The sequence below is a fragment of the Muntiacus reevesi genome, chromosome 2, assembly GCF_963930625.1.
Source record: "Muntiacus reevesi chromosome 2, mMunRee1.1, whole genome shotgun sequence".
Taxonomy (NCBI): domain Eukaryota; kingdom Metazoa; phylum Chordata; class Mammalia; order Artiodactyla; family Cervidae; genus Muntiacus; species Muntiacus reevesi.
Window position 1 is genome coordinate 112,009,787 of NC_089250.1, and position 24,259 is coordinate 112,034,045.

General features: G+C 43.3%; 1 protein-coding gene across 10 annotated transcripts in view; it reads right to left on the reverse strand.

Moving 5' to 3' along the window:
- The window catches only part of KCNMA1 (potassium calcium-activated channel subfamily M alpha 1), a 748,269-nt gene that overhangs the window by 361,782 nt on the left and 362,228 nt on the right, over nucleotides 1–24,259 (reverse strand). For 7 of the 10 annotated variants that reach the window (XM_065922697.1, XM_065922687.1, XM_065922690.1 and 4 more), the window contains exon 3: nucleotides 13,122–13,183. In XM_065922697.1, the coding sequence (XP_065778769.1) occupies nucleotides 13,122–13,183 (62 nt within the window). Of the gene's footprint in view, nucleotides 1–11,448; nucleotides 11,594–11,699; nucleotides 11,819–13,121; nucleotides 13,185–24,259 lie in introns of those variants that run through there. The other 3 variants (XM_065922692.1, XM_065922693.1, XM_065922691.1) reach the window with 3 other exon arrangements.

Here is a 24,259-nt window from a genome sequence, read left to right on the forward strand (position 1 = left end):
TGTTTTTTCCCCTTAATGTGTTCACACCTTGTCTCTTTAAAGAAATGATTAAAAGTTTCAAAATAAACCTCAAAAGGAAAATAACAATATTTAATATATTTCTGGCTACTTTCATGCTAGGCAGTGTACTAAGAGCTTTTACATGCATTACCTAATTCTTTCCACACACTACTCCAAAGAAAGTAATATCATCATCCTTCATCACCATTTTCACCCCATTTCACAAGGTTGGAGAGGTTAACCAGCTTGCCCAAAGGACACACAGCACTGAAGACGCAGAGCAAGATGAAGCCCAGGAAGGTCAGATTCCAGAGCCTGCTGCTAACCCCCAGGAAGCACTGTCTTTCCTTTCCACACATTCTCATTCCCAGCCAGAGCTGCCAGCTAACCCTGCTGCCCCCCAGTGGACAGGGCATCACCCACACACATGAATGCAGAGTCCTGGCCCAGTCAGCTCAGGGAAGAGAGCTGGCCAAATTTTCCTCCTCGGTCAATGCTCTTTTTAAGCAAGGGTCAGTAACCTGCCTGCATGCAGTCCCGCATGCAGGCCTGTCCGTCACGGCTCCCCTCATTCACCTCCAGCAAATCTCTATCTTCCAGAACTCCAGTCACCCCTGCCTGTCTCCCCACCCCTCCCGCCTTCCCCGCACCAATTAAATGGTCATAGTTGACCAGCTTGGAGACAGGTTAAGGCAGCAAGGAATCTGAGGGAGGCAGGGAATTAGGGGAGACAGGGTTTCTTTAAGAAGCTGCTCTGCTGTTCTCTGTCAAACTGGTCTGAAGACAGGTTGGATGTGTCTACAATGATCCCCAGAGACTCTCCAGTAGTAAGGAAGACACGCAGTCTCGAAGAGAGGCGGCAGCTGCTTTCTGCATCTGTTTGGGCACCCCAATGATGCCCAGGTCCTGTGCCCCAGAGCTGCATCTCAGGAGGAGTAGTTTTGGCTGGAGATTATTTGCATATTTGACTCACAGCTCAAGGAGGAAAACTGCCCCTAAAAACAGGTGCTAAGTCACAATGTATAAGAGAGGCAGAACACACATAGTGTTTAGGCTCTGCCCTTTAGATTCATCTCACTTTACATACTGCTTCCTGAGTTGCTTGGTATTAGAGGAGTAGCTGGGAAGTCTAGGGCCTCCCTTCCCTAGTTGCATCAGCATTGGCCCTACATTTTCAAGATTTCATATGCAGTGAGGGAAGGGGTTTGACCCAAGGAGAGGTATATACCACAGAGAGACGCACACTGAGACTTATCTTGTATGCCCAGGAAGGGGAGGTTCCCAATCAATCTTTACTTTGGGTATCAAGACTGCCCTCTGCCATGTGTTCTTAAAGGCAGGAAAAAAAAAAAAAAAAAAATGGAGTGAGTGAGTAGGTAAGACTACCCTAACAGAGCAGGAATCCTTAACTTGGGTTCACGGACTAATTTGAGAATCCCTGACAAGGAAAAATTCCTATAGCACTCATCAAATCCCCCAAAGGGTGCTTGACCCACAAAAGAATCACCACCATCATGCACGGCAATGCACACGCGCTTTCTATCATTTGATCTGCTGCCCCTCCCAGCTCTCACCCATTTGTGCCTCCTTTAGGCATATACACACACACACACAAGACACACAGGCACCGAGTGCCCGCTCCGTGCCTACCTCCCAGCCTCACCATGTACTTGATGCCAGATTGTGCTCGAAGGCACAGACAGGCTGCATGGCTCCATTATTAATGCTGCTCTTTACAGACCTTGTCTTATTACTGCCGTTCATGCTATTAGGAAGAGGGAAAAGTCCTTAATGCAGTCCTCGCCCATTTCCTCCCGCTGCTAGAGAAAAAAGCATGCGCCAGGTGGAGTCACCTAATAGCATCATGTTTTCACCTTTCTCTGCAGACAGCACCTGCAGTTTCCTCTAGGGCATCAAGATCAAGTGTATCTCCAATTGGGCTATGGGCTCATTTTCTGTGGGGACTGGGAAGGCAAGGTAAAAACACCAGCTCTCAAAGGAAGAAATGCGGACTCCGTCTGAATAGGATGTCTGCATGAACAGGAAAGTGGGTAGAGTATGTCAACAGGTAGACCCTGGAGCCCTACCTGTGGTTTCCTCCTGAGAGAATCACAATCAGTGAAAATTCAGGAGATGGAGCCATAGCTCAGACTTGACACCATATCTGTAAAGGGAGGTACAGCGATGCTATGCTATATTTTGTTCTTGAAGGGGTCACAGTGTAAGAATTTCATGAGCTGACCCTAACGCTCAGCAAATTGGGAACTTTAAGGTTGACGAAACTACACCCAGGGTTTATCTATGTTAACCCATGCTTTAATACCAACATATGTTAAAAATTAAACCAAGTTTCAAATGTGCCCATTTAGCCAAGTAAGTCAGAAAATAATCTTGAGCAATTATCACTGACACACTTAGTATAGTCAACTCTCTTTTGGTCAAGTAATACACTAGTAGAACAGACAGATTTGGACGTTTATTTCTGATAAATAATCTGACAATTTAAGGGGGTTATGTTCGTTTCCATTTATGTCCTGGAAAATAGACTCTTGTGACTTAGCAACCATGTTTAAAAAGCTCTTGCAGTTCTTAAATAAACAGAGTGTATGTTTATGAGGTCCTAACGATGTTATTTTCAGGGATGACGTAGACTTAGTGATATGTGTCTTTGGGGATTTACAGTAAGTTGTGGGTGATTTGTTGCTGCAACATACAGTATTTGTCTAGAGAAAGGTGGACATTCACTTATGCAGCATTTGGAAACATGTTAAATGGGAAACAAGCTGGGGCTTGCTCACCATGGAGAGAGAAGGGCCCCTTTTTTGGAAGCTGAAGACCAAGAGTTAAGAATATTTTCTGGCACTCAGGGATCAGAGCTAATTCAAGACCAGAAAGAGAGACAGTTTAGAATAGAGATTGAAAACGGCCTACAGAGAAGTTTTGTTTGGCCTGTAGAGTACTTTTTAAAGTGGTAGAGTCATGGGCTATATTTTAAAACTAGAGATTCAACATGAAAGCCCAGTTTCCTCTCTTTTCCTTGAAACAGGGATGATTTGCCCGCACAAGTCTGCATTTTTGGTGGGGACAATCAGTTGGGAAGTTATTTCAGGGATGGCTCAGGCCCTCAGCTCATCCTGGTCCTCACATATCTGCTAGCCTCATTTCTAACATCTGCCCACCCCTTTCCACTTGAGCTAGTAAAACCTCAGTACAGGAAATGTTCTTTTTTGACTGTGGGCACTTTCAGTGAACAGATCTCTTACCCTGGCAAGACTCATTTTCAGATACAAGGATGGACAAAGAACATGTGTCTTCAAAACTCAACAGAAAAGCAAGACTATTAAGGTTTTTTTTTTTTTTTTTTATGGACGTATCTATAGGGGTCATTTTTATTAAATGATATAAAATGACATTACTATTTCCCAAAGCCAAGTCATAAGACATGGTTTGAAATGGAATGTTTGTTTTTATTTTCTCATCTGAAACAATTAGATGACACCGGCAGGGCTGTGCTATAAAGCATCTGTCTCTAGGCATGTTTTCTTATCTGTGAAATTTTCCAGACGGTTGGGGCTGACAGGGAGGGAGGGATGGGAGCCAAATTCTCCATCAGGCACTCTAGACATAGTGCCGAGGGCCCACCATGCTTCCAGCGACCCACAAAAATGGCTGAATTCCAATTTCTTCAAAATCAGAAGAAAAAAACAATAATGAATATGTCATAAGGACTCTAGCCTGGATTATACTTATCTTTATAGAAAAACAGTAGTAAAATATAACTTTTAGTATTCTTTACAGAGAAATGGACTTAAGAATGCAAAAGTACCCAGAGCCCATGAAAATCACAGTGCAGCCCTCCAGGCAAATGCTGGTCTCCAGACCAGCATCTCAGGTTGAGCCGTGGTGGGTCTGCCCATAGCACGACCTCACTTAGCCATGACTTTTGTCTCCCACCACATCTATGGATGCTCTGCATGTGGCACATTCATAAGTGAGGCCCCTGTAAGGAACATTACACCCAGACCTCAGTTTCAAAAAGCTGGAACAGATGCCTTTCATCCAGTCACTTCTGGAAATGTCTAAGTAGAAGTGTCCAGAGGTTTTTCACCACACACAACTGGAGAAGAGTATTACTGCCACCAGGGACAGTTTGTTTTTCTGATTCTGTTCTGACATCCTGAAAGCATTCTCCATTCTTAATCTCAGTGGCCAATTTCGAGGCAGGGCGTCACTGGACTCAGTACATACCAAGAACAAAATCCAAGAAGCCCAAAAGCACATGCCATAACAAAAGCCCCTTTTGTGGATTACTTGAGTTGGTAGGGGGGACTGAGCTTTCTGTTTCCTCAACACAAAACTGCCCCAGAGCCAAACAGCCTATAAAACCCAGCTATCTTTTCAGCTTCTGAAACTTTAGCACTTGCTCATCATTAGAAACTGATGATATACAGCCTACTGATATCTCACTGGCTATCTTGTTTTGTTACCTTATTTTTCCTGTATTTATGGCTGTACCCTCATGAAAATATTTATAATTTAAACATCTCAATGGAAAAAATCTAGCTTCATACATAGTATTTGAAACCATCAGTATCTAGAAAAATAGCTCGCATACAGTCAGTACTTAATGACACCTGTTACTTGACTGATGGGTGGCTCAGGTGGTAACGAATTTGCTTGCAATGCAGGAGACCCAGGTTTCATCCCTGGGTCGGGAAGATCCCCTGAGAAGGAAATGGAAGATACCCTGGAGAAGGAAATGACTACCCACTCTATTATTTTTGCCTGGAGAATTCCATGGGCAGAGGAGCCTGGTGGGCTATATTCCATGGGGTCACAAAGAGTTCCTGATTGATACCTTTAAGGTACATGGCTTTCAGCCCCATCTGTTATTATGATGAGACTGGGGGCTAATCCTCCCATGCTGTACTTTCCCATCCATTTATAAGTGAGACAAGATTGTCTCCTATATACACACGTGCATGCACACCCACACACAAACATATACACTTCCTTCTCCCAAATTCTGGGAACAGTGACATGCATATCCAAAAAGTCCCAAGGGCATCCTTGCTGTAAGGGACTCTATTTTTACTCCACAAATGAGTCATCACTGACCAGGGTCTCCCCAAAGCTTCCTTTTGTCAGGTTGTCAGGAAGAAGGACAGGAGGAATAAAAGAAGAGGCAGAGGTCACATCTCCATTCCTGTCTGCAGCCCATAAACCCCATGATGAAGCTGTACCAGTCAACACCACCCCTCAGAACAACCATGGTTGTGTTAAGCATGCGTTCTACCCCTGTATTTGGATCAAACTGTTCTGAACTCTAATCTTTCCCTCCAGCTGGCTTTCACACTGATCTCTCAGCAGTTTCTGAATGCATGCCTGGCTGCAACTTTAGGTAAAGGACCAGAGCTGGGCAACAGGGAGACGATCCAGCCCTCTGGTGGTATAAACACACACTAGTTGCAGAAGACATAAATAACTAACTGGGTGTGAAACAGAATGCATCTTCTTCATTTGCCCTAAAACAATTATTCTTTAAAAAAAAGAAAAAACCAGAGGCCTAAAGGAGGGTCAGATAATCTGAGGTTCTCTTTTAAATTCTAGAGCATGGTAAAAAGAGAAGAAATACTTCCTTCTAATTTTGGAGGGTAGAGTACATATGGATTTATAGACACGGTTATCAGATAGTGTTTTCATAGAGGAAACAACTGAGTGGGGGGGGGGGTGCAAAATGTACTCAGAAGTTCTGTGCCACAAATTCCAGACAGCCCAGACCAATGCATTCAGCCTTGTCAACCTCTCACAACAGAGCTGGACTCTCACCTCCTCTCTGAAATAGTACACACACACACACAAAGAAAAAGCAGGAACTCAAAGCCTCATGCCAATGGCAATGAAATAAACTAATCCCAGGCACCCCAGCTGGGTTTGCTCTTTTCCACCTGGGATTATCTCTGTTCTTTTCTATATCCCTAACATTTCCCCCAAGATGACAGCCTGCAAGTCCAGAATTGTGTAAAAAGTCATTATTGCTTCTGCTGTTCAATGGATAATACTGTCACATCTTTATCTTTTATTTAGAAACCAAAAGATCAAGTAGAAAAGGGCCTGGCCTGGGACGGAAGGACTTTGACTTCCAGTTCCAGCTCTGTCTGCGGTTGGTTGGGTGACCTTAAGAAGGTCACTGAGCCCTCAGTCGGTAGGAGAGGATGCTGAGGCACTGAGAACTGTAAACCAGATGAACTCTAAAGCCTCAGCAAGTTCCAGCATTTTATTCTAAAGCTGTCTTTTGCAGCAAACCTGGAAGGTCTAGCTCCATCTTCCTTCCCACTCCTAACAGCCCTTGATTTTTTGCCTCAGGAAATGCTGAAGATGAGCAGTTCCCTTGACGTTTCTAGGTACTATTGCCTGTGGTACCTCTGCATCTCCTACACAGTGAGTAGCAAGCGAGAAAGCCTAGACCCTTGTACAGCATGGAAGATGCAAGGAACAAGGTCGCTTACCCTCTCAGCATATTCTCCACCTGTCTTCTCTGCCAGGTTTACAGTCCACTGATATAAAAAGGGCAATTTGCAAAAACCATGTCCAAGAATCGAGGGTTGCTATTCAAGGTTAAATTGTGAACGAGGACAGGACTTCCCATTGGGAGTTATTTACAGCCTCTTCGCCCCTAAGGCGTCTCCTCTCCCCCAGCCCTCTTTTTGTGGGCTGGCCCCCTCCACCATCTGCAGGCCATTCTTTCAACAGCTGCTGGCTCTCCCGTTGTGCTCCCTTCACAGATGTGCAGTGCTGTTCTGAACATCCTGCCCTTGAACTTTCTCTACCCATAATTTTCCAAACCAAAGCCTGGCAATAAAAATGTCAGTGAGGGATGGAGAAAATTGGGGGGAGTATTTAAAAAGGAAAAGGGAAAAATAGGGAGATGCTTTAAACACACAGGGATCTGTGTTGACTTCCTCCACAAAGGTTTAAATGTATGCCACGATGTCTTGAAAAGGGCATGAAGGTGGGGAGCTGGAGCCAATTTCTCAGAACGTTACCTAGAAAGACCAGGTTCCATAAAGGAGCTGGGTCCAGAATAAATGCTGAGCTTCCTTTTCGGTGCCACAGGCTGCCCAGCTGCCCCTGCTGTGGGGATGGGGGGTGTGCCACTGGTGACAATGAAAGTAGCATTCATGGTCCTTTACAGGTTACAGCGTGCTGTTGTGGAAATAACGTACATTGTCCTCACAGTTCTGCCAGGTGCCTGCTCGAGGTCAACACCTGTGTGTGTGATGGGTAATAACAAGACCAGAGCTGGAGGCTAGATATCTTACATGGTTTCGAAGACCTACACAGAAACCTACCTGGAATGAAATTTTCCTAAAGTCCAGCGGTTTGAGGTGCACACAATGCACTAATGAGCTCTTAAGCACACAACACAGAACTGTAACAGATTAACTCTATCCTGAAACTCTCCAAAGAGATAAAAGAAACTAATGGGGAAGCAGAGTCTCTCTGGTTATCTCCTCTTAACCTGCCAAATAACAGGCTCAGAGACCTAGGTCAGGATGGGAAGGCAAAGGGGCTTTCTACCAGGAAAGAATTCAATTAGTGGGAGGGGCCCTTAAGAAACAATCAGTTTTCCCTGTTCTTTGCTAACTTGGTCTTATTCCATCACAAAATGCTGCCACTAGACTGAAAGAGAAGACATTCTCTTTTGAGCCATAGTTTAGAAAGAAATGAATCAAGGCTCAAACAGACATCAGGCAGTACATGGTCCAAACACCCCATGTCCCAGTGAGAAAGCTCACAGGACCCTCTTAAGCATGGCTGCCTTGCAGACTTGGCCCCAAAGGTCCGGAATGGGGAGATGGAGAACGAAACAAGAAACAAGACAGATGAGTTGGCAGGATGAGGCTATGTGACCTCTCCTGTAACATCTACTGAACCCACGTAGACACTTTCACATCTGGAATTTTACTCCTTGACTTGGAAGTGAGGTGACTTTAGACCTGTGGATTCAAATCCTAGCTACAGGTCTTACTAACTACGTGGTTTTGGGCAAATACTGCAGTTTCATCTGTAAAGTGGAAAAAGTCACAGTCCCTACCCTATCAAGTTGTCAGGACAATTCAATAAGACTGCACATATAATTAATTTTGAAGGGCTTAGCGCCATACCTCAACACACAGTACAGGATCAGTGAATGTTCCTCTGCCCTCTCTCCCCTTTTAAGGAGAAATTCTAGGCAAAGGGATTAGATGCCTGGCTGTGTGAAGACTCAGGTAGGTAGGTAAAATTGTAGAGTAGCCAGTTGTACTAAAGCTCTGGGTATCCCCATTACATCAATGATGCCCATGTTATTTTTAGACTATGAAAACAGTCTGGTCAATTTCTACTGCAGTCTTAAAGATAGTATTCCTTAACCATACCTAACCATAAGCAATTTGGCCATGTGGAAAACATTCATCATGATCACAATGAAGTTGTCTCGAATGAATGAACTGAATATAAAATGAATGAATAACTGAGTACAAACAATATTCTATGGACTGGGGGAATGCCATTTTCACATCATAACACCACTGTTTTCCTGGAATCTGGCCCTTGGATCAGATGCTCTCCAAAACGTGTGCCACTCTCCCTACCCCCCACCCCCTGCCGCCTAATGTCCACAGCCCTCCAGAACAGCACTTCTGACACCAGAAGCAGAGAGCAAAGACCGATGAAATCAGCAGGTGCCCCCCCACTGTGCACCAGCCATTCTGGAACAGATAAAGTCATTAAGGAAAATTTTAACAATGCATAACCTTTCAGCTTTACTCTGCTCACAGCAGGTAGCCTGCCTTTTAGAGACACAAGCCTGCAATGAAGTCACCAGTGAGCAGGACCTGACCTTCATTTTCAGTGTGTGCAACGTTAAATATTCATAATCCACCTAACTGCAACACAAGAAATAGTGGAGTTTAAATGCGAATCGAAGGAATAAATATCTTCACACAGGTTGAGTCATCTTTCCAAGGATGCCCTTGGAAAAAATGCAAATACCCAGGCCCCTGAGTCTCAGCCTCAGTTCCCTTGGAATTCTAGAAGCAGCAGGAACTTATACATTATGCAATCCGTGGATCCTGCCCTCACACTGACATCTTTGGGTCTTTTCTTTTTAGAGAAGAATTACTGTTCCCATGTCAAAGGGAGGAACTAGACAGGGATGGGACCAGTAACAGTGACATTATCACCCACGGGATGTCCAGGGGCACTTTTGACTATATTGTACAATTTTTTAAAAAATCTTTGCTTCACAGATGATCAGAGTGTGTAGGAGTAAAGGGGGTGTGGGTATGGAGAGACATCAGAATTAGGAGCTGAAGCGCCTTAAACTCAGGTACCTTTTAAAAAATTAAAGTCGTTAACAGAGTCAGTCCTAAGAGTGCTCATCACAAGGAAGAAAAATGGTTTTTCTTTAATTTTGTATCTATATGAGATCATGGGTGTTCACTAAACTTATTGGGGTAACTGTTTTGTGACGTACATTCAGTCAAATCATTATGCTGTACACCTTAACTTACCCAGGGCTGGTGTGTCAATCATATCTCAGTAAAACTAGGAGGAGAAAAAGGAGGAAAAAGAAATGGGGTTCTCTGGGACAGTATCTGCCTTGTGTGGCCATTTAATGTTTTAGCGGGGAGTGGAATTATTGTGTGCGGTGGGCTTAATGCTTCTCTGTGTCTGTTAAGGAACTGACATCTGTTTCCATCCAATCATTGGGCGGAACTGTCTCCCTCTGCTTGGGTGGTTTCTTAAGAGACTGCTGCTGGGGTGATGAAACATAATGTTAACATAGTTTCATGTAATTCTCTTTGGCTTTCCAGACCAGGAGCTCTGAGCACAATCTGTCTCAAGCAGATAGTAATCAGCTGAGGCTGCACAAGTGATTCTTCTGTGGTGAACCACTCTAAGAAAATTAAACCCAAAGGAGGGCTTCTCAAACCCCTGAATGAAAAAGACCTGTTTGGGGATCCATCTTGGCTTAACAATGGAAAAGGAAAGAAGCGTAGAAATCGTCTTTACAAATGACTTATCCACTGCCTCTTGATGGTGAAATAAGCTTTGAAAGGTTAAGAAGGTCATAAACTCACCAATGATGACATTTATCTGAACTGCCTGTTTATTCATACCACCTGCACTGACTGTCCTGCCTTGACACTGAGTCAGCCATGATGGCCAATGGAGCCTGTTTTCTATGTTAACGTGTGTTTCTTGTGCGATCTAAAGGGCCAGGTGCAGAGAGCCAAATATCTTGAACTTGAGCACCCCTACCATTTTGGTTAAAACTCACTCAGACAAGCCATTTCATGGACCATTGTCTGCCCAATTAGGTTCACACAAGGAAAAGTCTATGCATTGTCTTTCATTTACTTGAAGGGTATAAATACTATAACTGAAATTCATCTGAAGAATACGAGGCACCTTTTTCCAGGGTGATGATTTAGCGTAACTTCCAAGAGATGCTTAAAGCTCTCCTTCCAAGATGCCCAGATGGCCAGCCAAACCACAAGTGTGTAAAACCGGTAACAGTTTTGAATGAAAGGGATGCATTTTAAGAATTTATATTCTGCTTTCATACTCACTTTTCATTTGCATCTTATATGTGTATAGAACTTTTTATCTTGTTTACTATGCTTAATTATAATTTGTCTAATGAACTTTCTTTTTTTTCTTGGGAATGAATCTGTGACTTATCATGGAGGTTACCTTATAGCTTCTGCTTTAATTCATCCCCCTACTTACAGGGAGCATCTTTACTGACTTTCCCCAGGAAGAGAGCAGACCCTTGGTATCGACTATACTGATGAGGTCACCCATAGACAGACTCCTGAGGTTTGACTTCAGAACCCAATGCAGTAATTGCAATGAAAAGTAGAAAGAGCTACACAAATAAACATAAGATTGTCTTATAAATAAAGCCTCGCTATGCCAAACCACACAGTTTAGTGACAGAGAAGAAAGACTGAAGTTAGGATGAGGCTAAAATAGTCCCCAGGGAGCGTGAGGACAGTCTTGGATCTAAGATTCTTGGCATTTTCGCTTGGAAAAACTGAGCACAGAACCAGAGGTCTATCCATGGAATAGACTCTTTGCAAGTCCATGAAGGAAACCAGAACCAGAGACGGTTCCCAGGGCTGGTTTTCCCAGGCTCAGCAAAATCACAGCTAAATCCAAAGGACACTGAGGTGCTGCCGGGGGCATGCAGGAAAGAGGGCTTTGTCTTGGGGAATTCTATTCCCTTCCATCCTCTCACATGGAATTGAGAAGACCACACCCGACAGAGCAAAAGACCAGTCCACAGTGGACACTGTAAACAAGGACACAATTCAAATCCATTTTACAAGAGCATTTTATTTCTGAGAAATACAGAGGAGCAAAAAAGGAGAGACCAAGAAAGAAGGCGTCAAGGTCCTTCTGATCGATCACCCCATTCACTTCCACATAAGTGTTTGCCTGTCTGGGGCTCACAGACTACATGTCTGACACTACTTCCTGAGCCCTGGCACGGAAGCTGACACAGTATGCACTCCAAGACTTTTGAGAACACTCCTCAGCCCTGGGGGAGAAAATGGAGAAATAAGACAAGCGGCTCTAGAAGATAATTCAGTTCAATTCAAATATGATCCAGAATTATGAAGAGGAGATATTTAAATAAGGCTTACCTTCAATGACATACCAGTTGGAGTTTTCCAAACTTAAAAAGCTCTTTTCTCTCTTGGCCAGGAAGAGCTGATGGAAAAGTGCATGGACTCTCAATCCCGGAGGACATTTAAGAGTCCACCTGTGGTGGGCGAGGGCAGTCCAGCCGTGTGCATGGGGATGGGCTGAAGGACCGCTGATACTCTACACATGGCCAATTCCCAGAGACAGGTGATGAGAGGAGATGTTTTCTTTATCTTCCCTGACATGATTTTGGCTCAGCACCCAAATGCACAAAATCCTTTGGCTGGTGACCAGTAACTCTGAGAAATTCAGAGTTTAGGCATGCATGAAATTACTACCATCCTGAGCCACAGAAAAAGAACACTAAGCTCAGAACTCAGGCACACCAGACTCTGAGCCAAAACGGACACCAAGTGGGTTTCCTCAGATCAAACTCTAGCACTGAGGCATACTAGGCTGAGAGTTCAGGGAATCAAAAACACTCTCACAGTGGACAATGCCGACAAAGAGCCTAAGGCCACCATCAGGTGTTAGGTTCATGTCCCCACCCAAGGGAGTCAAACCAGTTCAGCTCCAGTTTCCCAGATGCTGCCAATTTCAAGCCTGTGACTGAATAGTTGCAACAAATGATTACCAGTGGGAGTGGGGGTGACACCTGCAGGAAACAGGGCAGAAGTGGCCACCACTGAGCACCTTTGCTCAGGGCCCTCTTCTGCCTCAAACAAAACCTTTTCTGTGTGTGACACAGACAGACCCCACCCAGAGCACCAGTTCCCTCAGCTGGCACCCCAGGCATCTGCCTGAGTGTCCACTCTAGGAATTCTCAGATAGCCATGGGCCTCCACTCTGGGAGTTATCACAAACTCCTCTGTCCCATCTCCTTACCTTCACGAGTCAAGAAGCACCAGCCAGCGATGCTTCAGTTGAATATTCAACTACCAGCGCAAAGGAGAGCATCATGCTTTCTAAGTTGACCTCCAGTAAGAAAAGCATTGGCAACCCTAACAGAAAAGGATTCTAAACTGCCATGGCAAGCATGGCTCACAGCCTCACTGGTTGGACACCATGACCCTCTCAGAGGTTCCAATTTCACATCAGAGCCCTCTTGACTTCCTTCTACCTTCAGGGCAAATACTGCACCAGGAAATAGCTATTTTAAAAGCAGTAACAGCCGTCGAAAAAGCTTGATGACCCCAGATTCCTCTCTCACCCTCCTAGGACAGTCTAATCAAAGTAGTCTTTCTCATGAGAGCTTGCTTTCCCATTCGGAAAATTAACACAGACAGTCCTTCCTTCCTCCAAAAGTCTTCCACACTCAAAGAGGCTCTTGCAAAGGCTGATGTTAAAGTAAATCAACTGACCAATGTAAAAGTTTGTGATTGTTTTAGAAAAGAGGGCAAGAAAACATATTGAATACTCACTTTGACGAATCTATGAAGTATATTACAAGTGCACCAATGCTGAGAGCAAAGACTAAGACAACCTGCAAAAGAAGAGAAAAATGCCATCACTCAAGAGCTGAACACTGGGATGTCTACTTGTTTATTCTGTGCAACACCCACCCGCGGCCTGGAAACTTGGTGCCTTCGGGGCCTGTTGGCAGTGTTGTCCCCCTGCTGCACCCGCAGACACCCCCCTGCTGTTGGCTCCTCACATCTCAGTGGACAGCAACCTCGCCGCTGGCCAACAGAGGTCAGGGCAGACTGCTGTATCCCCTGGCACCAGGTCTGATCTGGCCCTGTGATCTCAGAGTCCCACTTCTCCACAGCTGAAGTCAACAGACTTCAGTGGGAAAAGAGCAGGCAAAAACAAATGCAGTGATACAATTTTTCCTATTATATGTAACCTAGGCCCCAAAGGAACTCAAAGATAGGGATATCAACTTTTAACAGCTTTGCTGAGATAGTTTACATACCATAAACACTCCCATTTTTAGTGTGCAATTCAATAACTGAGTAAATTTACCAAGTTATGCAGCCAGTATTTCATCTACTTTCAGAACATTTTCAACAGTCCAGTAAGATCCCTCATATCCATTACAGTTAATATCTGTTCCTACTCCCAATCCTAAGTGAAGTGAAAGTGTTAGTCACTTAGTCCTGTTCAACTGTTTACAACCCCACGGTTTGTCCATGGAATTCATTAGGCAAGAATACTATAGTGGGTTGTCATTCCTTTCTCCAGGGGATCTTCCCTACTCGGGGGTCAAAAACAGGTCTTCCACATTGCAGGCAGATTCCTTATCATCTGGGCTACCAGGGAAGCCCAATCCTAAACAAACAAAAATTTACTAACAAAAAAATAAAAATAAAACAAAAAAATAATAATTTACTAACTTACTTTCAGTTTCTATACAAGAAATTTTAGTCAAAAAGCACAAATTTGGTGTCTGTACAAATGTCGATATATGTGTGCTCGTGTGCATGCATATTTATATTCACTGCCTGTGTGTGTGTGTGTGTGTGTGTGTGTGCGTGCGTGCGTGTGGTTATACGACTTCTCAAGTATTCTGGAGATAGTTCAGGTGCAGGAAGCCAAATTAGGTAATATGATCGGCCAGGTATATGACAACACTTGTTCTTCTTTACACTCTTCACTCAAAATTAATCACCACGGATACAGAAGACAGTTTTGGCATCTCCTTCAAAGAATACCTGTCACGCTAAAGTCTATCAAATGAATATGGAGCAGATGAGGCTGATGCTGACGCTTCTGTCCTCACTCAACATTCCAATTTATTTATTCTTTCATAAATGAGACTAGGAGTGCAACTAAAAGGATGTACAAAAATAAAAAAGATGCCAAGAGCCAACAATGAAGTTTGAGAACAAAAAATAAACAACACCATCACATACAATGCTTGAAGTGGGGGTGGGGGGTGGGGTGTGAAATAAGTACCTGGCAGATGTGTTAATATCCTAAAGGGACTGTGGGGTGAAGGGTGTCAAGAGGTGTCAGCCTCCTCAGCCTGTCTACAAATTGACATCCCTGTAGCATTAGCTGGTGGATGGATGCGAATCTCGATTTACGTGATGATGAAACATAATTGAGTCATGTGCCTGTGTGTGTGCATGTATGCACGTGTCAAATAGGCTGATAGAAACTGAACTCTGCATACATATTCACTTAAAACATTATAAAATTTGGGGAGCTATGTCCATTCATTCCATGGTGGTGGGCTACAAAGCAGACAACTGGCAGTTGAAACAATCAGACATTATAAAAGGAGTATGTACTTTCATAGCATAGGACGAATTCTTATGAAAGGAAGCATTAAAACAATACACTACTTGGGCTAACTTTATTCTTCCATTTTGTTTTCAAAGCTAAAACAGCCTGCAGTTGAATTGAAGGAAACTCCTGCAGTCTGTCAGTAATTACCCGTGGCCCAGGGCTAATCCCTCTGCCCCCTCCCTCCGGCCCACCCCTGCCAGCAGACTCACTTCAGTCCCCTCACACATTCATTCATACATTTCTTGCACAGTTATACATAAAAACAAAAAAAAACATCAACGGGCCTCTGCTCTTCCCTCTATTATCTGAATGAGGCAGCAAATCAAATAGCTTAAGATTAATTTTGATCTGTGCTGCTATTTCAGAGACATAAGCAGTTGTTAGTCCCGGGCCCTGACCTCATTCTCAAAATGCTGCAAAGAGAAGGGGAGTGGCCACATCAGAGGGGAAGGCCCTCCTCTTCATTCACAAGCAGTTGATGCAGACTAATTTCTATCAATTTGTCTGTGTTTGTGTGTGTGTGTGTGTGTGTGCGCGCGCACACACACGTCTGTGAGTGCAGAGCTTCTGTCAGAGCAGCTGTCCAGGCCTAGGCCATTAAAGCTGGGGAAAGGATGAGGGGAAAGGATGGGAGAGACAGGAGGAGAGGAAGGAAAGAGGAAAGAAAAAGGAAAAGATAAAATCCTCACAAGTCGTTATCTACATCATTCTGAAATAAGCTCTCCCGCAATGGTGATGACTTCCCAGCACCAGGGCAGAGGAGGTGGGGACAAAGTAGCTGACACTAATGTATCCCAGGTACCCCAGCTTGGCCTCTGTGATGTGGAAAATGTGTAGCTTATTTAAGCAAATCAGCCAGTGACTGGAGGGGAGCACTCTTGCTAGCCTCTTCATATGCAAACTCAAGTATCAGCATTGCTGTTAGGATCAGGGAGAGAGAAAAATTCAGGAGGAAAAGAACTCAAAAGCTCCCAGGAGATGAAGATTCTGAGAACTGGACCTATTCCTGGGTCCACACGTTCAGCAGGAAGACTTTTTCTCAATGAGGTTCTGGGTGTCCAAACTGTCCCACCCCCCATCCCCCACCCACCTGCCTCCAGACACAAAATGATCAACGGGGGGAGGATCAAGGATCAGCTTTTCTCTGATCAACTGCCTCTATTGAGGCAACCAAGCATGCAATTTTCAAACTTGCTAAGTGGCTCTTTGTCAGGCTTGATTACACTGTCATCCCAGATCCAGGTGCTGCAGAAAAGGAATCAACCCATTGGATTTGGCCATGAAAACAGGAACCCAACAGAGATAAATCTTCTCCAGGGCCCTAGCAAAGGGTTCTCTCGCATCTTTCATTGTCTGAGAACCCTACTCTTAATATGAAAAAATTCAGCCCAACTACATAAAATGACGAGATTTTAGCCTAAGTGGTAATGGTTACGTTAGAGAGTACACCCAGATATTCATCTAAGTATTTATTTCATATTTGCTATGCATAAGGCCTTAGGAAAAATGAAAGAAGCCCACTTAGAATCACAAAATATGCTCTTTTTCTGGATTAACACTTAAATAGATGAATCCTAGGCTATTATGCAATTAGTGCTCAACTGTACAGTATATGTAGGGCCAATACATAGTAAGATATTGAGTAGGTGGTACATACATAAATGGAATAGCTAGGGAAGGGTGGAAACAATAGGAGTTCTTGTTTCAATGGCCAAGTCTTTCTCAAAGCTTCCCTTCTTCCCATATGTTATGGCTACTTTAATGTCTCTTCAGTAATGAGGAGCGCCAATGGGAATTCCTCCATGAATTTCTAAAGTTCCAGGGATTGGGGCCCTGCAGCCCAAGGGACATGGTAAGATGAGACCAAGAAAAGCACAAAAGCTGAGATCAGAAAACACTTGCCCTTCAGCAGCTGAGTCACCAGAGCACTCCTTACAGAGATCATGCACTTTACAAAGCACCATCCCAAACAAGAGTGTGTGGACACAGCTTGACACATGGGATGAGGTGAGTTGTCCCTCTCGGCATACCTTACGCCTGCCATGAGAGCCCGATCAACCTTGCTAACTTTTCAGTCTGTGTTCACCAAATCACCTTGACTATCTTGCGCAGTGCTAATTGCCATATTCTTAGGTTTACTGCAAACGCCCAAATGCTGTGTGGTGGTATTGAGTCCTGAGTGCTATTTACATAGCGCTAGATTCCTAAAAACAAAAGCAGTCTGATAAATGTCATTGGAACAATAGTGCCTGTGAGTCATCTATTTGCAAAACTCCAAGATCAAACATGACGTGTGTTTGCACAGAAGAATGCTAGGAACATACACAAAGAGTGTACTAAAAGAATGTCTGTCCCCTAATACCTGACACCAGGGGTCTGATGATCCATAGGGAGCAAAGAGATGGAAGCCACGGCCATCTTCACGGTGGAAATTCTAGCGGGCCCTGACGACCTTCCAAATGTCTCAAGAAGTTCAGAAAAATGCCAAGCAGTATAACAAAGCACATGGAAAATCCTCCCTCAAGCCACCGGAGCTCCCCAAGGAAAAGACAGACCCATGGGTGTGGTACAGAGGAGAATGAAGCTGGAAAGCTGGCTCTTCAGATACGTTGTCTGTTCTTGAACCTGGTTTCAAGCTGTCGGGTTTAGGCCCAAAAGTTTTGAATCCACACCTGAGGCTACACAGGCCTTCAGACATGGATTTGGAGCAGAGGTTCACAAAGGTGGCTGCCACTCCAATCCAATCACCTGAGGGGTTTTCCTTAAAACAGTGATGCCCTCACCTCACCCAGGGAACAGAGGGTTGATAGCCTGGGGGGAGGAGGAAGCTGGGTATCTCTATTTTTAACAAGCTCCTCCAGTGAATCTGATGTGTGGCCAAGAATGGGAGTCACTGAATTAAACCCATTAGGGAAAACCACTTAGCTCAAGTCAGACATTAATTTACAAATGTCCCCTTAACAATTAGCCCATTAGAACATATGTATGAGGCCTGCAGGCTTTGAGAATCGTGCAAGGAGTACTCTAAAAAGTACAGAGAAGAGAATGCATTAATTCTCTCCTGAGCAGATTTTACACATTCTGCTCAGCTCATGGCAGAACAAATGACCCTAATTAATGATTCTGCATGTCTGATAGGGGCCTAGCCAGCTACTGCAGCAGCGACCCCTCAGAAAATGAACAATTTTAGATACAGGATCCCAAAGGCACATTACTTTTTTTATTATCGTGGTATAACTTACACACAATAAAATTCACTGTATGTTAAAAAAAAAAGACATGAGGACTTCCAAAGCAAAACAATCTGGGGAAAGTTTGTTTATGAGGATAACATCATACTAGCATCCAAATTATAATGTTTGGTCAGGCGAATTTAACAATCCTACAATCAACCTTTATTGAACTCCTCTACATAAGGTCCAGAAGGAGAAAGAGGGAAACAGAAAACCAAAATAGCTAAGTCAGGCCTGATCTTTGCCCTCAAGGATCATGGAATTCAGAAGTTTAAATTACTCAGGAGTCCTTGTGAATTTTGTAAATGCTACACATATAAATAGACCCTTCTGTGATGACCAAGGAAGGGGAGGGTGGCTAGAAGTAACACCACTGCCAACTCCCACAGTGAAAGGGGAAGAAGGGAATGGAAAACCAATGAGGAGGGAGAATTCCTGATGTTCCAGGTCCACATGGCTGGCCCAGGGAAGGACAGGCACCAGCTGCATGGGGTGTTTGGCACAGGACTCCAGTCAGGAGGCCCTCCTGGGTTTGAATCTCGACTCTGCCACAATAAGCAACATACTCTTCAGCAAATCATACAACCTCCCTGGGACTCAGCTTTCCAATCTGTGAAATGGTGGGATCGCAACAGGTTTATCCAGTGGGGACCTTGATAGGTTACTCTAGATGGTGAAAGAATGAAAAACATTTGGCTTGAAAAGGCAGAGTTCTTTTACGCCAACTGTATGTCATTTGTGCCTAATTATAATTCAGCACAATGTCAACAGTGTGGGACACTGATCTGTGTCAGGCTTGCTTCCTTCAAAAAACCACAAGCGAGAACCCCACAGACACCCAGGTTCAGAGTCTGCATTTCCACTAGCACAGTTAGTCGTCCCTCTAGCTTTTCATACCACAAAACTAAAATCCTAGAGCCAGCCTCTGCCATCTCCTGGGTCTGCCATCTCTATGCCTCAACCCTGCCATTGCTACAGGGCATTGAGTGGCGGTTTGACGCAGCCCCTCTCCTCCTGCCTCTGTGATTCTCTAGAAACTCATTTCTGCCAGTTTTACCCCAAGAAGCTCACACTCTGAGTCTCAATGTTTTCTCAAGGGAAAGGGGGAAGGATTTCTTTTTCTTCACTATCTGGCAAGATTAGTAGTATGTTTTCCTCATCCCTGAACTATTAGTGGTTCTCAGTAGGAGAAGACATCATCTTGCTACCAAAAAAGGTATTTTTGTTATCCGAAATAACAAAAGATTTGTAAAGTACAAGACCAATATTTTGACAGTGCCAGTTAAACAGTCGAAGAGCCCCCTAAGTTTCCAACCTAACATTCTAGCACATTACATTAGACTTATGCAAGCGCTTACACAAAAATGCCATAAATGGATTCACTGGAAACCAAGACTCCAAACAATGACTGAAGTATAGACGTAATCAAGATCAAAGAAAGGAAGGAGAAAAAGAAAACTTTCAGGAGTTGGTATTTAGAATTACAGCATTAAAATAAAATACATGGGACTTCCAGATAAGAGTAAAACTGTGATTTATTCAAATGCAAGGAAGCCTAGTAAAAACACCTGTGATTTCTGTGGGGATTCAAAGCTGATGTCTCAAAAAATGCAATATATAAAGTGTAGAATGACCTGGATTTTCAGGACACATAATATAAAATTCCAAAGGCCCCCCTCAATTGCTGCAAATGACTTCCACAGCTTTTGGTATGAAGAAAAACATCCTTGGCACAGCTTAGAAGACCCTGAAAACTGACCATTTTCCTCCTCCCTGGCTTTATCTCATATGCCTTCCCTTTTTAGACTCCAATTAATGGAAATTTGAGTTCTTATTAACACATGCACACACACACACAACCCAACCACAGGGTCTTTGCACAAGTACTCTCTTCCTCCTAGAAGGCTTACTTCCCCTCAGACAATTCATCCTTCAGATCTCAACCCCACTGCCAATTCCCTGCTCACATAATGGGAGAAGGTCTCCATGAGTACAGTCTGTACCTGGTGGCACTTATCACAGGGGCAATTTGCAATATCATGTTTCTTTGTGTAATCATTTGATGAATTCCTCTCTCCTCTACTGGACTGCAAATTCTATGAAGACAGGGTCCATATCCATTTTTACTCATCACTAAATTTCCAGGAGCTAACAAAGTGTCTCAATCAACATTTTTTAAATAAAGAAGCACATGGAGAAAAGACTGAAGAATGAGCTGGAGACGGTGCAGTGAAAGCAAAAGAAAGCCAGAAGATATGAACCCTCACCTAGTGGGACTTCAGAATTTAAATCCTTCCCTACAATGGCAGGATGCAGGAGCCCCGCTAAAGTGGAGTGGGGCTGAACAGCATTGCAGTGGGGAGGATCAGGATCTGGGATGCCCAGGAGCCAGCTAGGACATTCAAGTGCACAGACTGGAAGGTGATGGCCAGAGGGACCTGGAGGTAGGTAGATGACAGCAGCAGGGAGAGTAGATAGAATGAGGACTTAGTCAGATGGCCGGGACCTCAAGATAAAAGGTTTTGAACAGCATAAGGGGCAATAGAGGACCAGAGTGTCCAGTGATCCCTGGGCTATAAAGAAACAAGCCATCTCCACACAGAAAAGTGGGGGAAACTACAACTCCAGTGAAAACCAGTTTGTTAGGAGTATTACATGAAGAGGCTAAGAATTTAGAGTAAGGCAAGGATTAGGAATCTGTAGGAACAAAGGGTAGTCCATGTCCTGAGGAGGTGTGATACAGAATAATATAAATGTGCAAATGGCGTTAGTCACTGTCGTGTCTGACTCTTTGTGAACCCATGGACCGTAGGCCACCAGGCTCCTCTGTCTATGGAATTTTCCAGGCAAGAATATTAGAGTAGGTTGCCATTTCCTTCTCCAGGGGATCTTCTCAAGCCAGGGATCAAACATGGTTTTCCCACACTGCAGGCAGACTCTTTACCCACTGAGCCACCAGGGAAGCCCTGTACATGAATGTATATGCATGTATTAGGTTCTAAAAATCACTGTGGACAGTGACTGCAGCCATGAAATTAAAAGACACTCCTTGGAAGAAAAGCAATGACAAACCTAGACAGAATATTAAAAAGCAGAGACATTACTTTGCCGACAAAGGTCCATATAGTCAAAGCTATTGGTTTTTCCAGTAGTCATGTATGGATGTGAGAGTTGGACCATAAAAAAGGCTGAGTACCGAAGAATTGATACTTTCAATCTGTGGTGCTGGAGAAGATTTTTGAGAGTCTCTTGGACAGCAAGGAGATCAAACCAGTCAATCCTAAAGGAAATCAACCCTGAACATTCACTGGAAGAACTGATGCTGAAGCTCCCATACTTTGTCCACGGATGCAAAGAGCCGACTCATTGGAAAAGACCCTGATGCTGGGAAAGATTGAATGCAGGAGGAGAAGGGGCGACAGAGAATGAGATGGTTGGATAGCATCAATGAATCAACGGACATGAGTTTGAGCAAATTCTAGAAGATAGTGAAAGACAGGGAAGACTGGCATGCTGCAGTCCATGGAATCGCAAGAGTCGGACACGACTTAGCAACTGAACAATGACAGCAACAATGTACACACACACAGACACACAAACACAAACTGCAAAGAATACAGAGACAAAGGGAGAGTCCACAGACTAATCACAAGTGCTGGGTCTCTACCAATACTTATTAAGCAACTGCATTCCCAGCAACGTGTCTCTGTCCATTTTCAAATTAGGTAGTAATTTCAAAATGATTGTAGATACAGAGAAGCCCTAGGAAATAATAGGGCTCCTTCTCAGTGTAAGCTAAGAACACACTTATTATAAACTATGTGTCTGCCGGAAAACAGACAAATTAAGTACAACAATGGGCATTCTAGCGAGGGTGGAGGAGAAATTGATTAATATAGTAGATATAGAGGGGCTGGGTTCTCCTTGGTTTGCTATGTTCTTCAAAGAAGAATCTGGAAAGTCAGTGATAAGTCAATTGCCCCTTTTCTCCTCTGAGGATCCATGCTAGATGCCACTTCTGTGAACTTACGCAGCTGAGCATCCTCAGCTATCACAGGAGGATCATCTGTCTTATATCCTGGATTTCACTGACCAGGCTCATCTCATTCTGTGCAACTTAAAAATACAGAAGAGTCCAATGTGTTTCTCTAAGGTGTACATTTATTACAATTGAAACAAGAAACTGAAATGATGGAAAGCAATAGTAACAATAAGACAGAAAAGTTGCCCTAAACTGTCTCCTTTCTGAGAGTTGAGGTTTAATGACATTGAAACCTTAGGTCATTGCATCATAAAATTCAAAAGGTTGATTTCTGCATATTTTTACCGATGGCATTAAAACTGATGTCTTGACAAACAAGACAAAAATCTTCCATTCGAGGACTAAAGTTTGAAAGAACTTTCCTGTCTAATTATTGAAAAATCCAAGGGAAAACCTTCCACCTGCTGGTGGAGTTTCCAGTTTTGCAGCTAATGAGCTTTTTAAAAAATTTTTTGGCTTAAAAGCATGTGAGTTTGGCCAATTGGACTGTTAATTTAATTGGGCATATAGGATGAGAAAACTTCTGGGGCACTATCAGGTCACCGGTTGCCACTTATTGTCACCAAAGACTAAATTTATGGCCACCTTTGCCTAACTTTTCAAATCTTGCTAGTTCTTATGGTATATTAAAGGCAAAAACAGAAATGAAAGCAGGGACTCTAACAGATACCTGTACAAACTCAAGTTCATAGCAGACAAAAGGTAGAAGCACGCAAGCGTCCACTGATAGATGAATGGATAAACAAAATGGGGTCTATACATACAACAGAATATTATTCAGTCTTAAAAAGGAAGGAAATTCTAGGGGACTTCCCTGCTGGTCCAGTGGTCAAGACTCCATGCTTCCAATGCAAGACACATGGGTTTAATCCCTGGTCAGGGAAATAAGATCTCACATGCTGTGCAGAACAACCAAAAATTTTTTTTAAAAAAGAAAGCAAATTCAAGCACATGTTACAACCTGGATAACAACTGAGGACATTCTGCTAAGTGAAATAAGCCAAACACAAAAGGACAAATACTGCATGATTCCACTTCTCTAGTCAGATTCACAGAGACAGAAATGCGATGATAGTTGCCAGGACCTGGAGGTGGTAGGGATGGATATATGATGTTTAGTGTGTATAGAATTTCTGCTTGTTCTTCTGTAAAGGGCTGAAGAGTCAATATTTTAGGTCAGCAGGCTACATGGTCTCTGTTACAACTACTTAAGTCTGATACTATAGTGTAAAATGCAACAGAGACAGCACATATATAAATGGGAATGGCTATTGCCATTCCCATAAAATTTTACTTATAAAACCAGGGGAAAAAAAGAATTTCTGTTTGTATCAATGAAAAAGAAATTGACAATGATAATGGTTGTAAACACTGCTAATTTACTTAAGCCACAGAATTGTAATGGCTAAAATAATATACCGTATTTTATATGTATTAAAGGAAAAAATAGAAGAAAAATTCAAAGAACTTGCAAGTGGAATCCAGCAGTATATTTATATTTAAAATCTAAAACTTAATCACTTTCTAAGGGGGTTACAAATATCTTTCCTTTCAATAGCAGTGACTATCTCTAAGAAACTTGCATTTCATACATGAGATTCTTTCCTCTCTGGGATGTTTGATCTTATCCCTTAGTTAATTCGAATTTCTCCTTTAGATTCCAGAATCTCTCCCCATTTAGCCATAGAGACCTTATATGGGTCCTTATCTTCCCCTTCCTCTCCAATCCTCATCTTTAACTGATACACAAAGTGGCCTATGACTTTCTTAGGAATCAGGGGCTGAGTGCTGAACCCTTTCTAGAGATTCTAATTCTGAGGATCTGAGGAGTTGAGAATTTGCATCTTTAAAGATCGAAGTGAGGACTTCCTTGGTAGTTAAGACTTCCTTCTAGTAGTTAGAACTGCCTTCCAATGCAGCTGGTGCAAGTTCAGTTGGGGAGTTAAGATCCCACATGCCTCATGGCCAAAAAACCAAAACATAAAACAGAAGCAATACTGTAACAAACTCAATAAAGATTTAAAAAAAAAAAAAAAAAAAGACCCAAGTG